The sequence below is a fragment of the Primulina eburnea genome, chromosome 11 (assembly GCF_022965805.1).
Source record: "Primulina eburnea isolate SZY01 chromosome 11, ASM2296580v1, whole genome shotgun sequence".
Lineage (NCBI taxonomy): Eukaryota > Viridiplantae > Streptophyta > Magnoliopsida > Lamiales > Gesneriaceae > Primulina > Primulina eburnea.
In genome coordinates, this window is record NC_133111.1 from 6594359 (window position 1) to 6617842 (window position 23484).

A 23484-nucleotide genomic window follows, 5' to 3' on the forward strand; every position below is an offset into this window, starting at 1 on the left:
CATCATCTTGTGCAGTTTCTTCTTCATCTTCCTGGTTACTGGTTTTCGATTCATTAACAGGAATATATGTCAATGGCACTTCATCGATTTTCTTGACTTCAGGACATTCATCTCCAGCTCCAATGTCTGACTTGTCCTTGTACAGAAGTTGCTCATTAAATATTACATCCCTGCTCCGAATGATCTTCCGATTTTGGTCATCCCAGAAACGATAACCAAATTCATTATCTCCATAACCAATAAAGAAACACTTCTTTGATTTAGGATCAAGTTTTGTTCTGCTTGCTGAATCAATATGAACATAGGATAGACATCCAAACACTTTCAAGAAAGAAAGATTTACTTCTTTGCCGCTCCATACCTCTTCGGGTATTCTGCAGTCAAGCGGTATCGAAGGTCCTCTGTTGATCAGATATGCTGCAGTGTTAACAGCATCAGCCCAGAATGATTTTGGCAATCCAGAATGCAATCTCATGCTCCTTGCGCGTTCATTCAAGGTCCTGTTCATTCTTTCAGCTACACCATTCTGTTGAGGTGTACCAGGAATGGTTTTCTCCATCTTGATCCCGTTCTGTGCACAATATTTCTTGAACTCATCATCTTCATATTCTCCACCATTATCAGACCGTAAGCACTTCACCTTCAAGTTGGTCTCATTTTCCACCATGGATTTCCACCTTTTAAAGGTCTCGTAAACATCAGATTTATTTTTCAGAAAATAAACCCAAACTTTTCTACTCGAATCGTCAATGAATGTGACATAGTATCTCGAGCCTCCAAGGGATGTCACAGGAGATGGCCCCCATACATCAGTATGAACTAGCTCCAACTTTGCTGCTTTCGGTTCTCTACCGCCTTTTGAAAAGCTCACCTTCTTCTGCTTTCCAAAGATACAGCTTTCACATAGTTGGTGTTCAACAGTCTTTAATTCTGGTAGCTTTCTTTTTGACACCAACATCTTCATTCCCTTCTCACTCATATGTCCAAGTCTATAATGCCATAGACTTGAATTGGCTCCAGCATCAACAGCTGCTAATGTGTCTCTGCAACTGGAAGTCATATACATTGTTCCAGTTTTCTTTCCTCGAGCAACAATCATGGCTCTTTTGTTCACTTTCCAGGAACCATCACCGAATGTCACATTGTGGCCTTCATCATCAAGCTGTCCCACCGAGATCAGATTGCGTGTCAATTTTGGTACATGCCTGACTTTGTTGATTTTCCAGACAGATCCATTTGACATCTTCATCAATACATCACCCATACCAACAATTTCCAAGGGTTTTCCATCAGCCAGGAAAACTTTTCTGTAATCGCCAGCGATGTAATTGTCGAACACATCGCGATCACCAGTGGTATGAAACGAAGCTCCCGAATCCATAACCCAAGAATCAACAGGGCTTTCCATGGATAATAGCAGAGCATCATGTACTTCCTCAGTTACTGCATTGGCATTATTCTTCGTTGATCTGCAGTTCTTTTTCAGGTGACCAGTCTCACCACAGCTCCAGCACTTCAAATTCTTTTCAAAGTTACTTTTGTCTTTACCATTTCTTGACTTGGACCTTCCGCGCCATCGGTTAGAATTCTTTTCGCTACTCCTGCCCCTTCCTCTGTTCTCGATATTTAGAGCAGATCTCGATGATGTTCCTTCACCCGAATCCATCCTGCGAACTTCTTCAGCAAGAATTTGATCCCTGACATCATTGAATTGTAGCTTTCTTTTTCCAACAGAGTTGCTAACCGCTGCCCGCATTGGTTCCCAATTATTTGGTAAAGACGCCAAAAGAATAAGAGCACGAATCTCATCATCAAAATTAAATTCAACCGATGTTAACTGAGAAACAATCGTGTTGAACTCATTGATATGTTTAGCCACCGAAGCACCTTCTCCCATCTTCAAGTTGAATAACTTCTTCATGAGATGCACTTTGTTGTTAGCTGATGTCTTTTCGTACATGTCCGATAAAATGGACATCATCTCTTCTGTGGTTTTTGCCTCCGTCACGTTATGTGCTACATTCTTTGTTAGGGTCAATCGTATGACACCTAAAACCTGTCGGTCAACGAGCTCCCAGTCATCATCCTCCATCTTTTCCGGTTTCTTTCCTGATAGAGTTTGATGCAGCTTCTTACTGTACAGATAATCTCTTATCTGTAACCGCCAGAACGAAAAATCTGTTCCATCGAACTTGTTGATACCCGGTCCTGATCCATCATCTCCGGCCATCACTTCTCTAGCCTTAGCAAAAAATCTAAAAAATCTTTTCTGATGTAGAAGATCAGACAAAGCTGCAACCACAGAGCATACTCAGAATTTTAAAGAATTTTTTCACAACAAGGCTCTGATACCAGTTGTTGGGGAAATACACCGAAGCGATGCCGACCGAGATGATAATATAGTACCCAAACTTGCGGAATAAAATAACCAACAAGAACACAAAGATTTACGTGGTTCACCCAATATAGGCTACGTCCACGGAGCACTGCAACTATTATAACCGGAAGAAATTTTACAACAAGTGTATACAACAATACACTCAATATCTCACACTCCCAAACCCTGAGTATAACCGAGAAAATATTTTCTCTAACTCACACAAGAGAATACCCGCACTCAAGAAAAAAATACACTCTTTTTTCTATGCACTCTCTATTTATCAAAGCTAAAAAGCTTTTGATTTTGGGATACTAAAAACATATAAGGAAGACTCAATTTAGAACAAATTTTCCTCGTTCATTTTTAGAAACTTTCGATGTGGGATTCGTGATTTCTGAATATTTTATTTTGACGTGGGCCCCACCTTATTAAAATCCCACCTAACAATAATCAACTAGATCCTCCCATTTCTACAGTCCCATCTATACCATCAGATGATAATCTTCCACCAGAGATTCATTCTCAAAAGTTAAGAAAGGTTGAAAGTGCAGGGGTTGATCTTTACTTCTTAGAGCGTGATCCAGGATTACGTCGACAAATATGGGAATACTCTCCCAACGAGCAAGAAGAAATTCGTCGGGCTTATCTAAATCTGAAAGCATATCAGCCTATACTTTCAGAATATCCACTAAATAAAAACAATCTTCATCTCCGCAGGTTTCAATCATCCTGGTATGAGCTTTTTCCTTCGTTGGAGTATTCTCCAGTAAAAGATAAAGATTTCTGTTTTCCTTACTTTATCTTTAACAAGCCATCAGGATGTCTTAATCAAAATGCATTTACTGTTGTTGGATTTGATAATTGGAAGAAGGCTCGAAGTGGAAAAACATGCTCTTTCCAATGTCATATTGGGAAAGATAATGTATCTTCACTTCATCGTATGGCTGAAAAAGTATGTGAGGATTTAATGAACCAACCTCAACATATACCAAGATTTTTCAACAAAATTAGCTCAGAAGCAGTTGCAAGGAATCGCCTTCAATTGAAAGTTGGTATATATGTAGTTCGGTTGCTTGCGCTTCAGGACGTTCCTTTCAGAGGTCATGATGAGAGCCCTAATGCATCTAATCGTGGAAACTTTCTTGAATTTCTCGATGTGTGGTGGCCTTGTATAACGATGAGCTTTCAGATGCAATACATAAAGATCCGAAAAATGCCAAGTATACATGTCATGATATTCAAAAGTAAATACTTCACATGTTCTCAGTGAGAGTGAAAAAATGTAATTCGTGAAGAAATTGCAGAAAGCAAGTATTGCATAGTGATCGATGAAGCCCGTGATGAGTCAAAAAGAGAACAAATGTCTATAGTGTTGAGGTTCGTGGACAAAAATGGATGCATACAAGAACGTTTTTTTGGGCTTGTTCATGTGTCAGATACGACAGATTTGAAATTAAAGAAGGCTATATATTCTTATTTGAGTCATTACAATTTGGATGTCCAAAATATTAGAGGTCAAGGTTACGATGGTGCTAGCAATATGAGGTGAGTTCAATGGATTGCAAGCTTTGATTCTGAAAGATTGTAAGAGTGCTTATTATGTTCATTGTTTTGTCCATCGATTGCAGTTGGCTCTTGTTGCGGCAGCAAAAAATGTAACTCACATTCATCAGTTTTTTGATAAATTAACTTTCATAGTTAATATGGTTGGTGCTTCGTGCAAGCGTAATGATGAATTGAAAGAAGCTCAGGCATATGACATTGCTTATTTGATTTCTATTAATGAACTCGAGACAGGGCGTGGACTTAATCAGATATGTAATTTACAACGAGCAACTGATATGCGTTGGAGTTCTCATTTTAGATCATTATCGAGCTTGATCAAGATGTTTAGTGCAGCATGTACTGTATTGCTCAAAGTTATGGAAGATGGACTTCCTTCCCAAAGAACAGAAGCAATGTCTGTTTATGATGAAATGAATTCATTTGATTTTGTATTCATATTGCATCTAATGAACGAGATTATGGAGATCACAGATGTGCTTTGTCAGACATTGCAAAGTAAGTCTCAAGATATTTTGAATGCAATGGAGCTAGTTTCATCTACAAAAACATTAATTCAAGAGCTAAGGAATGACAGATGGGATGATTTTCTTGAAAAAGTGAAGTCTTTTTGTGTGGCTCGTAACATTGATGTTCCTGATTTTAGTGCTCAGTATGTTGATAGGCGAGGTCGAGCCCGTCGTCATCAAGGCAATTTCACCATTGAGCATCATTATAGGGTGAACTTTTTTTATGCCACTATAGATTCACAACTGCAAGAAATTAATGTGCGTTTAGTGAAGATGCGATGGAATTACTCATGTTTAGTTCTGCTTTAAATCCTCAAAATACAAGTGATTCATTGAGATATATGGATATATACAAACTGGTTGAAAAGTTTTATCCACAAGATTTTACTAGTGAAGAAAAAGAACGGTTAGAGATGCAGTTGAAGCACTATGAGCATAATGTAGTCAAAGGGTCACACTACAAAAGTCTTTCAACCATTTCCGAGTTGTGTCAATAGTTAGTGAAGACTAAGAAAGCTGCTACATATGACCTTGTTTTTAGAGTGATCGTGCTTGTGCTGACTCTTCCAGTTTCTGCCGTTACTACAGAACGGTCATTCTCAGCTATGAATATCGTCAAAACTAGGCTTCGGAGCAAAATGGAGGATAATTTTCTCTCGGATGTATTGATGATATTTATTGAAAGAGAAATTGCTAAAAATATTTGTATAGATACTATTATTGAAGACTTTGAAAATTTTAAGGAACGTTGAGTTCCTTTTAGTTAGAAATTTTCTTGTTAAAAATGTACTATTTATGTTTAGTTGAATATAACTGATGGAATTTTTGTCTTTCTTCTTTTAATATTTTGTCTGTATTTTGAAGCGGCCCCCACATAGGGATGGCAAGTTTCCCCACGGGTTTGGGGCCCCGCGGGGAAAACCCGAAACGGGGATGGAGATCCCCGATTTTTTCGGGTTTGGGTTCGGGGATGGGGATTTTTTTAAATCCCCGATGTATTTCGGGGCGGGTATGGGATTACTATCCCCATCTCCGAAATCCCCGAACCCGCCCCAAAAATAATATCAATAATAAAATAATAGTATTATTAACATTAATAATATAATAATAATAATATTTTTTAAAATATTAATAATCTTATTATTATTAATATTGATATTAATATTAATATTATCTCTAATAATAGATAATAATAACTTTGGTTTGAGAGAATCTCTGAATTCGTCATCGTCTTGCCATATTAATATTTTTGAAACGGGGATGGGGACGGGGATGGGAAGTTGATCCCCGAAGTTTCGGGTTTGGGGATTCCCCGAACCCGAAAAAGCGGGGATCGGGGCAGGGATGGGGGTGGGGATGGAATTCGGGGATGGGGATTGTCACGTCCCGATACCGGGGTGAGTTGACATCCGGCGTTGTTTTACAATTATTCAATCGTAAATCAACAAGCCTCGTAGTACAGTATACAACCAAACCAGTCTTTTCATACATCAACTTAATAAATGAGTGCGGAAGCGAACAACGTAGAAATAAAAGATAGTCAAATTCCAAAGTATGTCTTGATCAACTGAAACCTCGTTACCATCCCCAGAAATGCATTTGCTCTTCTTCTTCAACTTGTTTTTCATTCTTATCTGGGAGTGAGGGGTGTAAGGGTGAGTATTTTGTGAAATACTCAGCAAGTGGGGGGCCGATCGATCACAATAACACAAAGATATACATATATAGATCTTTAACAATTCGAAATTTTCCGTGTCTCAACAAACGTCAGAACAATAAAATGATAGATACGACATAACTTATATATATTTATGTAAATATTAAATGAATTTCATGTCACCATAATTAGTCACAACAAAATCAAGACATGATATTAACAATGAGCAAACATAACTTAGCATATGCATATAGACATAAATTATTCGTATTGCACTGTTATTTCATCTTATTATCCATGGTGTTACTGATCAGTCCCCTATATGTAATTCCTCTAAGGGGTGAGGCCATATATCGGTTATTATTACCCACCGCATCAGGGCCATAAACTTGTCATATCTTATCATGTTTTAGGAAAATTTTCCTTTTTACCATTTCTAACTTGAATCATAACAGTGCCTTTAAACATAATTCTTAGAATACACCAATTTGGTGTTTAAGAATATATATTAGAATATAACATGAAACAAAGACAACATAATTTTGAAACGAAAAGAACATGCACTTGAAATTGATTTAAACATGCTTAACAATATATTGAAACAAAATATTCATATATCAAATCGAAGGAATATATCATGTCGATCGAATTTTCGAAAACATACTTAAATACTTTAAAACATGAGCCCACTTACCGAAAGGTGCTCCTAAATTATGGAAGAAACAAGCTGGAATTTATCGTCCGAAAATCCGTAAATTAGCTAAACTCGTTTGAAATCCGAGCAGTTTTCTTGCCGAAGGGTTTCACAAAATTTGACCGTATGGATGAGGCTGAAATTTTGATATGATGTTTAAAACATATGAAAGTGTATTATAAACGGTGAAGATCGGATTCTGAGGTCGGAAGTGATGGAACGAATTTTCAGAAGTATAACAGAATTATTGCTCCTAAATTTCACTTCAAGAAAGATTGATGATTTCAAACTTCAAGCTTGCTCTAGATGGAAAGGTTTTGGTGTGATTTCTCTCAAACTCAATACATCTATTTATAGGCAAGATTTTAAAATAATTTCCACAATTTGATGCATACTTTAATATATTTTATTTATTTTAGTCAATTTTGGCACATTTGATTTTCAATGTTTTGCACTCATGTTTTGTCAATGTTTTGCACTCATGTTTTTTTCAATGTTTTGCACTCATGTTTTTCAATGTTTTGCACTTCATGTTTTTCAATGTTTTGCACTTTATAATACCTAATAAATATAATACTAATACTAATAATTAATAATAATAAATCATATTCTTACATTCCTCCCTCCTTATTGGAAGTTTCGTCCCTGAAACTTGAGTTTTCTAGATTTTCGAACAGATAGGGATATTGCTCGAACATCTTCTCTTTTAGTTCCCAAGTAGCTTCTCTTTCGGTATGATTAGACCACTGTATCTTAACATAGGAAATGTTGCGTCGCCTTAATACTTGTTCTTTGGTGTCCAAAATTCGAATTGGAACTTCTTCATATCTTAGTTTTTCATTCAGATTATTTTCCATCAGGAGCGGTCCAGTTTCAAGAACATGACTTGGATCTGGGATGTATTTCCTCAATTGTGAAACATGAAATACATTATGAATTCTTGACATATCTGGTGGCAATGCTAGTCTGTATGCCAATGTTCCGATTCTTTCTAAAATTTCAAAAGGTCCTATGTATCGAGGATGTAATTTCCCAGCTTTATTGAATCGAACAACTCCTTTCATGGGAGAAACTTTTACGTAGGCTTTTTCTCCAACTGTGAACTCCACTGGTCTCCTCTTTAGATCAGCCCAACTTTTCTGTCGATCTTGAGCAATTTTGAGTCTTTCTTTAATGATTGTTACTTTGTCCACGGTTTCTTGGACAAGTTCAGGCCCAGTTATGGATTTCTCTCCTACCTCATCCCAGTACAGAGGTGATCTACATTTTCGACCGTATAGAGCTTCGTATGGAGCCATTCCAATACTGCTATGATAACTGTTATTGTAAGCGAACTCAATTAAAGGTAGATGTTCACTCCAATTACCCCTGAATTCTAAAGCACATGCCCGTAGCATATCTTCAAGGGTTTGTATTGTTCTCTCTGTTTGGCCATCAGTTTGAGGGTGATAAGCTGTACTGAGAGTAACCTTAGTCCCCATAGCTTGTTGAAAACTTTTCCAGAACCGAGATACAAATCTTGGATCTCTATCAGACAGAATGCTTGCCGGAACTCCATGTAATCGCACAATATTGTCCATGTATATGGTAGCCAATTTTTCCAGATTATAATTCATGCGGACAGGTAGAAAATGTGCAGATTTTGTGAGTCTATCTACGATTACCCATATTCCATTATGACTTTGCCTAGACTTGGGTAAACCTACTACAAAATCCATAGAAATATGTTCCCATTTCCATTCTGGAATTTCCAAGGGTTGAAGAAGTCCTCCAGGCCGTTGATGTTCAGCTTTAACTTGTTGACAGACCTGGCATCTAGAGATGTATTCTGCTACATCCTTCTTCATTCCGCTCCACCAGAAATTTTTCTTTAAATCTCTGTACATTTTTGTACTGCCGGGGTGGACCGAAAATTTTGATTTATGTGCTTCAGACATTACTTCCTGTCGAAGATTCTCGATGTTTGGTACACACAATCGTCCTTTCATCCACAGAACTCCCTTCTCGTCTATATGAAGATCTTGTGACTTCTTTTCTTTGACTTGTTCTTTAAGTTTTGTCAAAGTAGGATCTTGATTTTGTCTTAATTTGATTGTTTCTTGAAGGCATGGTTGTGCAGAAAGTGAAGCTAGGATCACTTTACCCATGTTTTTCCTACTTAAAGCATCAGCTACCTTATTTGCCTTGCCCGGATGATAGCTTATTGTTAAATCATAATCTTTTAACAATTCAATCCATCTTCTCTGCCTCATGTTCAATTCTTTTTGTGTGAACAAATACTTAAGACTTTGATGATCTGTGAAGATCTCGCATTTGGCGCCGTAAAGATAATGCCTCCAAATTTTTAAGGCAAAAACTACCGCAGCTAGTTCGAGGTCGTGAGTAGGATAATTTTTCTCGTACGGCTTCAATTGTCTTGATGCATATGCGATTACTCTTCCTTCTTGCATGAGTACGCATCCTAAACCCTCTTTTGATGCGTCACTGTAAATGGTAAAGCTTTTGTCCTCAGTGGGTAGAACCAATACTGGTGTAGATGCAAGCTTTTCCTTGAGCGTTTGGAAGCTCTTTTCACATTCCTCACTCCAGTTAAATTTTGAGTTCTTTTGTGTAAGTTTTGTAAGAGGCGTAGCTATTGAAGAGAAACCTTCAACAAATTTTCGATAGTAACCTGCCAATCCTAGAAAGCTTCGAATTTCAGTTACTGTCTTAGGTATCGGCCAGCCAGTGATTGCTTCCACTTTTTTAGGGTCCACAGATACTCCTTCTTTTGAAATGATATGGCCTAAGAAAGTCACACTTTTTAGCCAGAATTCGCATTTCTTGAATTTCGCGTATAACTCTTTTTCTCTTAACATCTGAAGAGTCAGGTGAAGATGTTCTTTGTGATCCTCTTCACTTGGGGAATATACGAGAATGTCATCGATAAATACCACCACAAATTTGTCGAGAAATGGCTTGAATACTCTGTTCATGAGATCCATGAAAGCTGCTGGAGCATTTGTCAATCCAAATGGCATTACCGTAAACTCATAATGACCATATCTTGTTCTGAAAGCTGTCTTTGGAACGTCTTCTGGTTTGACCTTCAGTTGATGATATCCTGTCCTCAAATCAAGCTTGGAAAATATTGTGGCTCCTTTGAGTTGATCGAAAAGATCATCTATCCTTGGAAGAGGATATCTGTTTTTGATTGTGATCTTGTTGAGTTCTCTATAATCGATACACAATCTCATACTTCCATCCTTTTTCTTTACAAATAAGACTGGAGCTCCCCAAGGAGAGACACTTGGTCTGATTTGTTTCTTGTCTAACAACTCTTGAAGTTGTTCTTTTAGTTCATTGAGTTCTGCTGGAGCCATTCGATAGGGTGCCTTTGATATTGGTGTGGCACCTGGTACCAAGTTAATCTCGAATTCTATCTCACGGTCCGGAACCATTCCAGGTAGCTCTTCTGGAAAGACATCCGAAAATTCTTGTACCACTGGAATATCTTCTATCTTGAGCTCGACTCCTTCTTTTACTTCGTTTACCATTGCTAGATAAACTATTTCTCCAGACTTCATGGCTTTCCAGGTTTGAGATGCAGAAAGGAGGGATTTACGTTTCTTAGCCTTGCCATGGTATGTAATTTCTTTTTGGCTTGGAGTTCGGAGTTTGATAATCTTATGCCGACAATCTACTATTGCATGACTCTTGGATAACCAATCCATTCCCAGAATAACGTCGAACTCCACCATGTTAACTTGAATCAATTCAGCGTTGAATGTGTGTTCATTGATATATACTATGCAGTTCCGATGTATCTTATGTGTTTCAATTGTTTTACTGGTGGGAGTAGCAATTCTAAAAGGTTCAACAAGTATCTCTGGTATAAGCCCTAACTTCTTAGTGAATCTCTTAGAAATAAATGAATGAGTGGCACCACAGTCAAACAACACATAAGCTGAAATTTTATTGATTATAATGGTACCTGCCACGACATCGTTTGCATCATCTGCCTCTTCTTGAGTTATGGCAAACATACGAGCATTGGTCTTATTCTCCTTTGTCTTGTTGGGGGTATCATTAGTGTTTGACCATGTCATTTTCTTTAATGGTTCAGGACAATTAGCAATTCGATGTCCCATCTTCCCACAATTGAAGCAAGCACCAGTGTTCCTTCGACATTCTCCAATGTGTCGGTAGTTGCATAATGGACACGGTTTTATGCTTGAGAATGTCGTAGTTGAATTGGAAGGAGTTCCCTTGAATGGTCCACTTGATTGGTTTGACCTTTTAACTGGTTGTTTACCTTGAAAAGATTGTCCAGTGAGAGGTCGTTTATTTTTATTTTCATCTTCTCGGCGCTTGATATCAGTCTCAGCTCTAATGGCTGCTCCCATTAAATCATCAAAACCTGTGGGTTGATAAACTGCCAGAGCTGATTGGATACGACTGTTCAGACCACGTTTGAAACGATGCATCTTCAGGATATCATCTGCCATGATGGCAGGAGCATAGGTTCCAAGGGAGTTGAATTTAGAAGTGTACTCCACAACAGACATATCCGGGGTTTGAGTAAAATTCTCAAATTCACTCAACAATTTTAATCTCAACTCTGGTGGATAGTATTGTTTCAAGAATGCTTCTCGAAATCTTTGCCATGTGATTGGTCCGACTTCTGTCATATTTGCTGAGATTGTCTCCCACCATTTGGCCGCCTTTTCTTCTAGGAATGGTGTCACCACAGTCACTTTTAGTTCATTTGGCACTTCAAGCAATTGGAGTTGTGTCTCAATATTCTTGAGCCAGCCTTGACCAACTTCTGGGTCAGGGTTGCCGTCAAACGTTGGGACTCGATTCCTCCGAAGAGATTCATAATGGTGTTTGATTCCATTCGGTGGTGGAGGTGGTGGTGGCTGATTAGTGTTGGTATTTACATGGCTCATTCCTTGGATGGTTGTTGCCACAATGGTTGCTATGGCCATTAAATCTTCTCTGCTAAGGCCAACTCTTGCTGCTGGTGGTGTATCTTCGTTGTTATTGTTGTTGCAATCATTGTTGCGATTGGCATATCGCGGGTTGCGGTTGCTACGATAGGGTCTCTCTGCCATTTCCTACACGCATGAGAATTTCTAAGATGTTTGAATAATTATGTACAAAAATATTGAAGATTAACTCAAATATGAAATCAATCAAGGAATAGATCAAATAAACTTTTTATTGATTCCAATGAGAAGGAAAAGCAATACAAATCAAAGTTTTCAGAAGTGTAATGATAAGAAGTAAAAGAAAGGAAATGGATTATCAATCCTTATTACAAATAGTCACGACACTAAATACTCAATCATCTAAAACCTCGCCATCTCCTAATACTTCATCTTCCATCTGTTCTTCTACCGGTTCTACTTCCGGCTCCAATGCCATAATGATGGCATCCTCAAGATGATGAACATAATTCTGTAATTGTTCATTTTGCATAGTCAAATTGTGCACTGAATTCTGTAGTTCTTGAATGGTGGCCTCATCTTGCTGACGACGTTGATTTTCCATCAGTATACTTTGTTGAATTTGAGACTGGAGTGCTTGGGATTCTTCTAGCATTTGTTGGTGTTCTTTGTTCAATTCAAGGACTTTTGTTTGGGAAGCCTCTAGTTTATTTTTTGTCATTTCGTGATTTTTCTCTTCTGAGTTGAGATAGTAAGCAAACCTTTGTACGTCAGCCTGAAAATGGTCTTTGATCTCTTCTAACTCTTGTTTTTCCTTTTTCAAGTTTTCATATGCCAAATCTTTGGCCAACAATTGCTCTTGGTGTTTTTGTTGCTCTTCATAAAGTTGAGCTCTAAGGTTTGCCATCGCAATCTCGTGGTTACTAAGAGCGAGTTCACGCATACGTTTGGGTATTTCAGCACGAGTACGGGAAGCCATTTCCTGAAATAAAACCAATGGAAAGGCTTAGAACAAGGAGTTTATGATATTCACGATTATTACCAAAAACGGCAAAACGTGATTTTGGATGCTTCAACAATAGAATATGGTGATTTTCAGATGTCACGATAAGAACAGTGAATATTGTTCATTGGTAGGAATTCGCTAGGGTCTTGCCAAAAACTGACTTTGTCAAATTTCCTATGGCAATTTCCCAGCCGGATTATGAACCTGGAGGGCTCTGATACCACTTAAATGTCACGTCCCGATACCGGGGTGAGTTGACATCCGGCGTTGTTTTACAATTATTCAATCGTAAATCAACAAGCCTCGTAGTACAGTATACAACCAAACCAGTCTTTTCATACATCAACTTAATAAATGAGTGCGGAAGCGAACAACGTAGAAATAAAAGATAGTCAAATTCCAAAGTATGTCTTGATCAACTGAAACCTCGTTACCATCCCCAGAAATGCATTTGCTCTTCTTCTTCAACTTGTTTTTCATTCTTATCTGGGAGTGAGGGGTGTAAGGGTGAGTATTTTGTGAAATACTCAGCAAGTGGGGGCCGATCGATCACAATAACACAAAGATATACATATATAGATCTTTAACAATTCGAAATTTTCCGTGTCTCAACAAACGTCAGAACAATAAAATGATAGATACGACATAACTTATATATATTTATGTAAATATTAAATGAATTTCATGTCACAATAATTAGTCACAACAAAATCAAGACATGATATTAACAATGAGCAAACATAACTTAGCATATGCATATAGACATAAATTATTCGTATTGCACTGTTATTTCATCTTATTATCCATGGTGTTACTGATCAGTCCCCTATATGTAATTCCTCTAAGGGGTGAGGCCATATATCGGTTATTATTACCCACCGCATCAGGGCCATAAACTTGTCATATCTTATCATGTTTTAGGAAAATTTTCCTTTTTACCATTTCTAACTTGAATCATAACAGTGCCTTTAAACATAATTCTTAGAATACACCAATTTGGTGTTTAAGAATATATATTAGAATATAACATGAAACAAAGACAACATAATTTTGAAACGAAAAGAACATGCACTTGAAATTGATTTAAACATGCTTAACAATATATTGAAACAAAATATTCATATATCAAATCGAAGGAATATATCATGTCGATCGAATTTTCGAAAACATACTTAAATACTTTAAAACATGAGCCCACTTACCGAAAGGTGCTCCTAAATTATGGAAGAAACAAGCTGGAATTTATCGTCCGAAAATCCGTAAATTAGCTAAACTCGTTTGAAATCCGAGCAGTTTTCTTGCCGAAGGGTTTCACAAAATTTGACCGTATGGATGAGGCTGAAATTTTGATATGATGTTTAAAACATATGAAAGTGTATTATAAACGGTGAAGATCGGATTCTGAGGTCGGAAGTGATGGAACGAATTTTCAGAAGTATAACAGAATTATTGCTCCTAAATTTCACTTCAAGAAAGATTGATGATTTCAAACTTCAAGCTTGCTCTAGATGGAAAGGTTTTGGTGTGATTTCTCTCAAACTCAATACATCTATTTATAGGCAAGATTTTAAAATAATTTCCACAATTTGATGCATACTTTAATATATTTTATTTATTTTAGTCAATTTTGGCACATTTGATTTTCAATGTTTTGCACTCATGTTTTGTCAATGTTTTGCACTCATGTTTTTTTCAATGTTTTGCACTCATGTTTTTCAATGTTTTGCACTTCATGTTTTTCAATGTTTTGCACTTTATAATACCTAATAAATATAATACTAATACTAATAATTAATAATAATAAATCATATTCTTACAGGGATGGTAATGGCAAACCCGCCCCCGCCCCGGCCTATTGTCATCCCTACCCCCACAGTATAGAAACTAGATCCGCCCCTGATCCGAAGGAATTCTTCATAGATCGGTTTAAAATGAATTGACTTGCCACTGGTCTCCCTGAGAACTTTGCTCTGTCTAGGAGTTAGGAATTTAAAAGGCCTTAGCCCTACCTATTTTTCCCGAGAGCACTCTTGGAAAGTGTTGATTGTATCACTAAATAATTATTATATAAATTATTAAGTAAAGCCAAAATTTTGTTCAGTGAATCGTATAATTTTAAATAATTGAGGAATAGCCCCATCATCCTTAATTATAAAAAAAAATTATGCATTAAATGATCCAATTAATTGTAATCAATTATATGAACATAATAAATTTACCCTACAGAGATTTTTTTATATTTATATAACTAATTAGGTTAAATATCAAAATTATATTTTTCTTAATTTATCCAAAAGAGTTCACGAAAAAATATTTTAATAGTTTTATCATAAAGTTTCAGAAAAATCTTATTGAATTAAAATTTTAACTAACATGTAAATTTGATGTTACTAGATTTTTAAAACATGATATTACCTCAAAATTTTAAAAAATAATAAGCATATTATATTTTTATGCAGTTATGCAACCTGCGAGTTTTTCTGATATTAAATATGACATTCCCGAACTGAAGAGCGATAATTATAAAATATGAAAAGAAAAAAATTCTTCTTCAATGGGGGTGGATGGATATTGATTATGCTATACAAAAAGACGAACCACCTGCTATTGCTGAAAACATCATTCCAGATGATGTTGATCTTTATGAAAAATGAGAGCGATGTAATCGACTCTGTAATGTTCATAAAGATCAAAATCTCTGTTGGCATGCGTGGTTCCGTCGATCAGCATATATGTGAAAGAATTACTGAAGGCTATAGATGAACAGTTTCAGTCTTCAGACAAGGCACTCACCAGCATCCTAATTATAAAATTCTCTTAATTAAGTCTCACCGGTATGAGAGCTGTGCGAGAGCACATCATGAAAATACGAGACATATCAGCTCGACTCAGAACGCTTGAAGTAAAAATGTCTGAAACTCTCTTGTACTACATTTTATGCACTCTTCCAAAACAATATGAACCCTTCAAAATTTCATACAACATACATAAAGATAAGTGGTCAATAAATGAATTATTTACCATGTGTGTTCAAGAAGAAAGAAGGTTGCTAATTGAAACGAGACATAATATTTTTATGACTACACAAAGAAAGTATAAGAAGCAAGCCAAATTCAAGAGAAAAGGGAAAAGAATAATTCCACCACAAACTGACATGAAAAAATAATCCAAGTGTTTCTTCTGTAAAAAGACGAAACACATAAAGATAGATTGCAATAAATTTAAAGATTGGCTTGAAAAAAAAGGTATTCATATTTCATTTGTTTGTATTAATCTAATATGGTTGATATGATTTATAACATATGGTGGATTGATTTTGGTTCTACAATCCATGTTACAAATACCTTGCAGGATATGCAAAGTCTAAGAAAACATCTAGGAAATTAACGGAACATCTATTCAGGAAACAGGATGTTTTCGCATGTGAAAGGTATTGGGACTTGCTGCCTTATATTGGATAGTCATTTTATATTAAAATTGAAAAAGAAATTTTAAGTTTCTAGTTTTTCTAGGAATTTAATTTGAGTTTCAAATCTTGTGCCCCTTGGTTATTCATTTCAGTTTTTGGACAAATCAATAAATTTATTTTATAAATCAAATATTATTCGAAATGATATAATGATTAATGGTCTTTTCTCTATTTCTTTACAAAATAATAACATTATTATGCATATTCAGCGAGGTATTAAAATATGTGTGATAAATGAATATTCTTCTATATTATGGCACCAGAGATTGGCACACATCTCCATAGAGAGGACTAAAAGATTAGTGAATGATGAATTACTTAGTACTTTAGATTTTACTAATTTTGAGACTTGTATGGACTGCATAAAGGAAATCAAACCAATAAGTCTAAAAAGAATGCCAAGATGAGTATATAATTATTAGAGATCATACATTTAGATATTTGTTGTCCAGATATGGATAAACAAAGTACGAAATACTTTATCTATTTCATTGATGATTACTCACGATACATGTATATTTACATGCTTCATAACAACATGCTTCATAACAACATGCTTCATAACAAAAACGAAGCACTTGAAGCCTTTAATGTTTTCAAAGCTGAAGTGGAAAAGCAATGTAAAAACAAATTAAGATCATGAGAACCGATAGAAGTAGAGAATATTACGGTAGATACACTGAGAATGGAAAGTCACCTGGTCAGTTTGCGAAATTTCTTCAAGAGCATGAGATTGTTGCCCAATATACTATGTCTGGTTCTCGGGACCAAAATGACATAGCTAAGAGAAGAAACCGAACATTATTGGACATGGTGGGGAGCATGTTTAGTAGCTCCAAACTTTCTAAATCCTTGTGGACTGAAGCTCTTAAGAAATTTGTGTATATATCAAATCGAGTTCCAACTAAGACTGTCCCAAAGACGCCATTTGAATAATTTAAAGATTGGAAACTGAGCTTACAAAATATACGCGTTTGGGGTTGTCCTTCAGAAATAAGAGTTTACAACCCACATGAAAAAAATTGGACCCAAGAACTATAAGTTGATATTTCAACGGGTATACAGAAAAATCCAAATGGTACAGATTCTATTGTTCATCTTACAACACTAAAATTCTGGAATCAAAAAATGCAAAATTTCTTGAGAATGACTTGATTAGTGGGAGTGATAATTCAAATGACATAGTTTTTTAGAAATATCACATTAATTCACAATCATCTTATTCAAATGATAGATTTGTCATTATTCACACCCCTCAAAACCAAGCGGGTGTTAGTCAACCGGTTATTGAAGTTCCACAAATCGCTGATAAAAATCCAGTAGATCGAGTCGTTAATGAAGAGCCACAAGAAATTGTTGATCAACCAAACAACCTAAGGATATCTACTAGAATAAGAAGATCAGTTATATCTAATGATTATATTGTATATTTACAATAACATTTTTACATGTCATGAGTTGTAATGAGCCAAAAATAAGGTTTAATGTTATGAAAGAAGAGATGAATTTTATGGTATTAATGAAGTCTAGGATCTTGTTTAGTTACCTGATGGTGTAAAATTCATTGGATGTAAATGAGTCTTCAAAACAAAGAAAAACTCATTAGGCAACATTGAAAGATATAAAACAAGACTCGTAGCTAAAGAATTCACTCATCAGAAAGAAATTGACTATAAAGAGACTTTTTCTCTTATATCTAAGAAAGATTTTATCAATATCATTCTTGCATTAGTTGCAAATTTTGACTTAGATTTACAACAAATGGATGTGAAAACAGTTTTCCTCAACGGAGAACTAGAGAAAGAGGTTTATATGAAATAACCTAAAGGATTCTCTTATAGTAATAGCGAGCACTTGGTATGTAAGCTCAAGAAATCTATATATTGATTGAAACAAGCATCCTGTCAATGGTATTTAAAATTTCATGATATTATCTCTTCATTCCAATTCGTAAAGAACCCCATGGATCAATGTATATACCAGAAGGTCAGTGGGAGTAAGATTTGTTTTTTTATTCTATATGTGGATGATATATTACTTGCAACTAACGACAAATGTTTGTTATATGAGGTGAAACAATTTCTCTCTAAAAACTTTGATATGAAATATGATGCATCTTATGTCATTGGCATTAAGATATATAGAGACCGAATTAGATGTATTTTAGGTATGTCTCAAGAAAACTATATCAACAAAATTTAAGAGAGATATCGGATGAAAAATTGTTCACCAAGTATAGCTCTCATTGTGAAAGGAGATAAGTTCAATTTAAGTCAGTGCCCAAAGAATGATTTAGAGCGAAACCAATGAAAAACAATCTTTATGCTTTTGCTGTCAGAAGCTTGATGTATGTTCATGTTTGCACTAGACCTAACATTGCATTTGCTGTTGGGAAGATATCATAGTAATCCAAGTTTAGACCACTGGAAAGCTGCAAAGAAAGTGATGAAGTACCTTCAAGGGACCAAAGATTATATGCTTATGTTCAGATGAACTGAGAATTTGTAAATAATTGGCTACTCTGATTCAGACTACGCTAGCTGCATTGATTCGCGAAAGTGCACTTCAGGATATATTTTCATGCTAGCTAGTGGAGCTGTATCTTGGAGAAGTTCCAAGCAAACATTGACGGCTACTTCCACTATAGAAGATGAGTTCGTATCTTATTTTGAGGCAACCTTACATGGTGTAAGGTTGAAGAGTTTCAATTCGAGACTTAGAATTATGGATTATATATCTAGGCCATTAAGAATATACCGTGACAATTCAGCTGCTGTTTTTATGGTTAAAAATAACAAAGTGGTAGTCGATGCATGAAACATCGACATTGAGTATTTTGTCATACGAGAACGTGTTAAAAATAAGAAATTAATTATCGAGCACATTAGCACTGAAATGATGATTGCAGATCCTTTGACTAAAAGCATGCCACCATCGAAATTTAAAGATCATACAGAAAGAATAGGACTTTGTTCCATTATGTAATTTTGTTGTAAGAACAAACTAATGGAACTATGATATGATATTTTCTCATATTTATTATGTACACATTAATTGATTCGAGAAATATCAATAAAGTTTGATCTCGAATAAACATAAGTTTTATTCATTAAGTTATATAGATTTGAGAGAAATAAATCATTGTGATACATAGAAGGTCATACTCGTTTTAAGATGACATATCGTCATGATTAATGTATTTTGTTTCTTCTATGGAAAATAAGATATGAGCTAAGTGGGGGAATGTAAGAAAAACAGTGGCACATATCAATTCAAAATGAGAATTATTAAAAGTGTCGACAATGGCGATGGTCATTACCTACATCTTTTGAAAAAATATGTGTACGTCGCCTCAAATTTAGAAAATTGCGACACGCATTCTCACTCTCTTTTTGACAATCAAGCTCCCGCGATCACTTTTTGATGGTATGAGACATATAAATACCAGCGATTAAGGTCTCTAAACACACATCTCATAAGAACAAAAATGCATCATCTACAGAGAGTTTGAGTGCTTAGAATGCTTCAATAGGAGGAAAACCGAAAATTTACAAATTATTCGATGGCCCGAGGTACGCTCGATCCGCTTCCGCATATTGTTTATCATGTTCATAGATGTGTAGAAGCATGATTTTGTTGAAAAAACTATTACACCCTATACTCAAGCGAGCTCGACTAAAGATATTCTTTGGAATTTGAGTTCAATCTGAATGAATATTTTTACTAGTTTGAGTTTCTCGAGTATCAATTGTGATTCGTCTATTTTTTTTTAATACTATTTGATTGATAAAACATACAGTTGATTTCTAATAATTATGAATAAAATATTAATTAAAATCATATTTTAAATATTAAGGAATTATATAAGGTTAATTCAACGGGAAATTTGGGTTCAGTCCCCAGCCGTCATTTTTTTTTGTGTTCAGTCCCTAGGTACTTTTTTAGTACCACATTTCCACATGAAGTGTACCACATTTTCCACATGAAGTGTACCACATTTTGTATGACATAGTACCACAATTTTGTGGGTAGGGAGTGAAGCCAAAGAAATTTTATGATTAGGGATTTTTCAATAACTTCCCCTTAATTCAAACTAGAGATTTTAACATTTAAAATAAAGGATCTTATTCCACATAGTCGCAATCCCTCTTTTTTATATATAAAAAAAATGGCCTCGTTATATTTTTTTATTGAGAAATGTAATAAATTTTAGAAAACAATATATGTAAAATTTATATTTCAAACCAGCACATTTCATTTTCAAAAAAAAAAAATTCAATTTCCTAAAAATATGCCTAAATATAACCTAGTGGCATTTTTAATAAACAATCATATTAACCTCAAGATTGGCCAATTTTTTTAAAAAAAAAAATATCATAGTTCCTCGAATTTAATAGAATTGTTATATTTTAAAAAAAAAATTGTAATATTTTATTTAAAAAAAACCCCAAGACTAGCCGATTATATTAAAAAAATTATTGTCACTTGTTTAAAAAAATATCGCCACTTTCTCCATATTAATGTTTTAAGCTATTACTCAACTGAGTCGACTCGCAGTTTCAGCAAAAGAAATGAGCTTTAGCATTTTTTATTTATTTTAAATATTAACTTCATTTAATCCGATAATAGCATATAACAATAATAAGCATTACATGGTAGAAGCTGCAATAATCATAATTCTCATGCTTGTATGAATACAATACATCTCATCAAATTATCGTGAGTCCAAAGCCAAAATTCTAACATGTCTGTATGGATACATACAGTACGAAATTGTATGGGACTTACTTATCGGTAGACTCAGTCAGATTTCGGAGGGATATGGTTGCCACCATTTGCAATCTTGTACAGATAAAATCCAGTCATGAGAAAACTGCAAACAAGAAACCAATGGTTAACAATTCTGCTTGTCTAGTTAAATCGAAATGCTTTCTACTGTATATTTAGTTAGTATCAGATAAGTTGCAAAGACAAATGCGGGAGACGAGGGTTGACCCATTATGTAGAACGATAAAGAAAGAACGTTGCAAATGGTATCCAGTGGAGGCGATACTTCGGCACATTCTAAAGGAAATGAGAGTAGGGTTGAACTCCGAAAAGGTTTGAGAACAGAACAAGGTCTCGTCCCAACATTTTGGATAAGAAAAGAGTTCTAAATATTTACAAATACATTTCCATCCATAGTATTCGGACAAATGAGAATTGCTCTGCAAGTCGAGGGGCAGCCGTAACGGAAGACTATAACTAGAAATTATCCAGCAAAGAATTGCTTAGGTCATTAGGTGTGTGAGCTTTGATTCTATTTTTAACGCAGCCCACTCTCTCTCTGCTGGGTATCAGTTAGCCAAGAAACACAAACATCCAGAATACCATGAATAAATCAACTCAACAACGTAGGCATGCCATAGCAAATTATAAAGCAACAAGATACAGCCAACTGCCAAGGCTGGCTAGCAAGGGTGATTTCCCCAATAAATTTTTTCTTGTAATCGAGTATATTTTAAAATATAAAACGTAGCCCTCGTTGTCTGCAACATAAGAAATACTTGGTTAAGTGCAAGTTTCTCACCAACTGGCTCATCACTTTCTTAGAAAGGGAATGGGCTGACATAACACTCAGCCTCTTCGAGTTCATCTATAAACTAGCTCAGATAATCGTAGACGCTATTTTGTGAAACTCAAATACACTAACAATATGCACAAAGATTTTCAAATCAATACAAGTTGCAACTGCACATTTGAGTTTACTTCACCTGATCCCAGCAACCATACCAGCCGGCATTATCTTCGAAGTTTGCAGATACCTCTGGGTCATAACCCACGTTAGCAAGGCAGCAATAGCTGTTCCAAGAAACGTCAAAATGAATGAATCAATACGCAATGCAAAACCATACAAAGATTGAACTCAAAAAATGACAAATATCAATATTTCTTTCCTGGTTAATTAAGCATTTTCAATATGGTGATAAGAAGACTTCATATCAAAAAAGGGATATTTCTCAAAGTCGGATCATGAAGAGATTCCAAATTTAAGTCCATTCATTTTAATATGAGGCCCGTTAATTTGTTATCAGATTTGTAGAACAATGGAAAATAACTTTGATACATATTTTCTTAATTTGAAATTAGAATCAGATTAGTACATAAACTATTGTTAATGATCGAGTTGGCCATTATATTATGGTTAATTATGATTACGATACATTAATAGTAAAATTATCAAATGGATTCATAAATTATTGAAAATAATTAAATCCATACATATAATAATTAATTATTTATCCTCGTTTCAATATTTCACTTAAATTCAATTCATATACCAATTTTATTTTTGATCTAAATAAATAAAACAAGTATCGATTAGAAAGAAGAATACCCGTCTCCAGAATCAACGCAAAGTAGGAATTTTTGCGCTTGTGGTAGGCTTGGAGGCTGAGAAACCCGGCGAGGACGAGCAGCAAACCGGTGCCGGCGCCACCAGCCAGCGACGCAATGCTGCCTTTCTTCGCGTATCCAATTACGCCACCTACCACCAAAAGTAGCCCATACGGGATCGTGAAGCAAAAATCCAGCATTTTCCTGAACTGGGTTTATGAGAAATTTAGGGTTTTCCAAATTTTTGAGATCAAATTTAAAAGATGGAGGAAATGAAGAAAGATCTTGAAAGTTTCAATGGTGACGGCTTGCTTGTTGAGTCGGTCCATTTGTTCATGCTATCAACTCCGTTTGACCGTAATTTTTTTAGTGTATTTTTTATTTTAATCTCGATCAACAATTTTTTTTAAAAAAAATACTTTAATATTTAAAATATATTCGAAAAGTTCAATTTTTTTTAAAAAAAATCGTTGACTAAAATTATCTCATAAATTTTCCCTAATTTGTTCATATAGAAGTTGACACAATGAAATTTTCATAGGAATTTAGTTACTACTAAGCTTGTCTAGGATATTATTGGGCATCAAAAATAATAAAAGAAACATGCATTTATTTACCACCCTAATCGGGTGTACAAATAATAACACGTTGTCAAACACATGAAATGGGAGTTGAAATTGCCCTATTTAAGATCGAGTCAAAAACTTGTTCGACACGATCTCACGGATCATATTTGTAAAATGGATCTCTTATTTGGGTAATCCATGAAAAAATATTATTTTTTATGCTAAGAGTATTACTTTTTATTATGAATATCAGTAGGGTTGACCCGTCTCTTAAAAGACCTACTCTAAGATAGATAAGCCAAACAAACAATACGATATCAAACGGAATGTCATG

General features: G+C 35.2%; 1 protein-coding gene and 1 long non-coding RNA gene across 2 annotated transcripts in view; both read right to left on the reverse strand.

Moving 5' to 3' along the window:
- LOC140805316 (uncharacterized) overlaps window positions 1-23484 on the reverse strand; it is an 85636-nt gene that overhangs the window by 23013 nt on the left and 39139 nt on the right. The window lies entirely within an intron of this gene.
- On the reverse strand, window positions 20843-22922 carry LOC140805771 (protein FATTY ACID EXPORT 5-like). Its single transcript, XM_073162074.1, has 3 exons — window positions 22586-22922; window positions 21963-22050; window positions 20843-21082 (listed from the first exon to the last, which is right to left on the reverse strand). Exons 1-3 carry the CDS (start codon window positions 22782-22784, stop codon window positions 21010-21012), a joined length of 360 nt encoding a protein of 119 aa, XP_073018175.1. The 5' UTR covers window positions 22785-22922; the 3' UTR covers window positions 20843-21009.

Excerpts from the sequence above, each read along its gene's own strand:
- LOC140805771 (XM_073162074.1), bottom strand. The coding sequence starts at position 22,784 with ATGCTGGATTTTTGCTTCACGATCCCGTATGGGCTACTTTTGGTGGTA. Across the intron at positions 22,051-22,585 it reads TGCGTTGATTCTGGAGACGG|CTATTGCTGCCTTGCTAACG; the intron begins GTATTCTTCTTT and ends TTCTTGGAACAG. Across the intron at positions 21,083-21,962 it reads GGTATGGTTGCTGGGATCAG|TTTTCTCATGACTGGATTTT; the intron begins GTGAAGTAAACT and ends TCTTGTTTGCAG.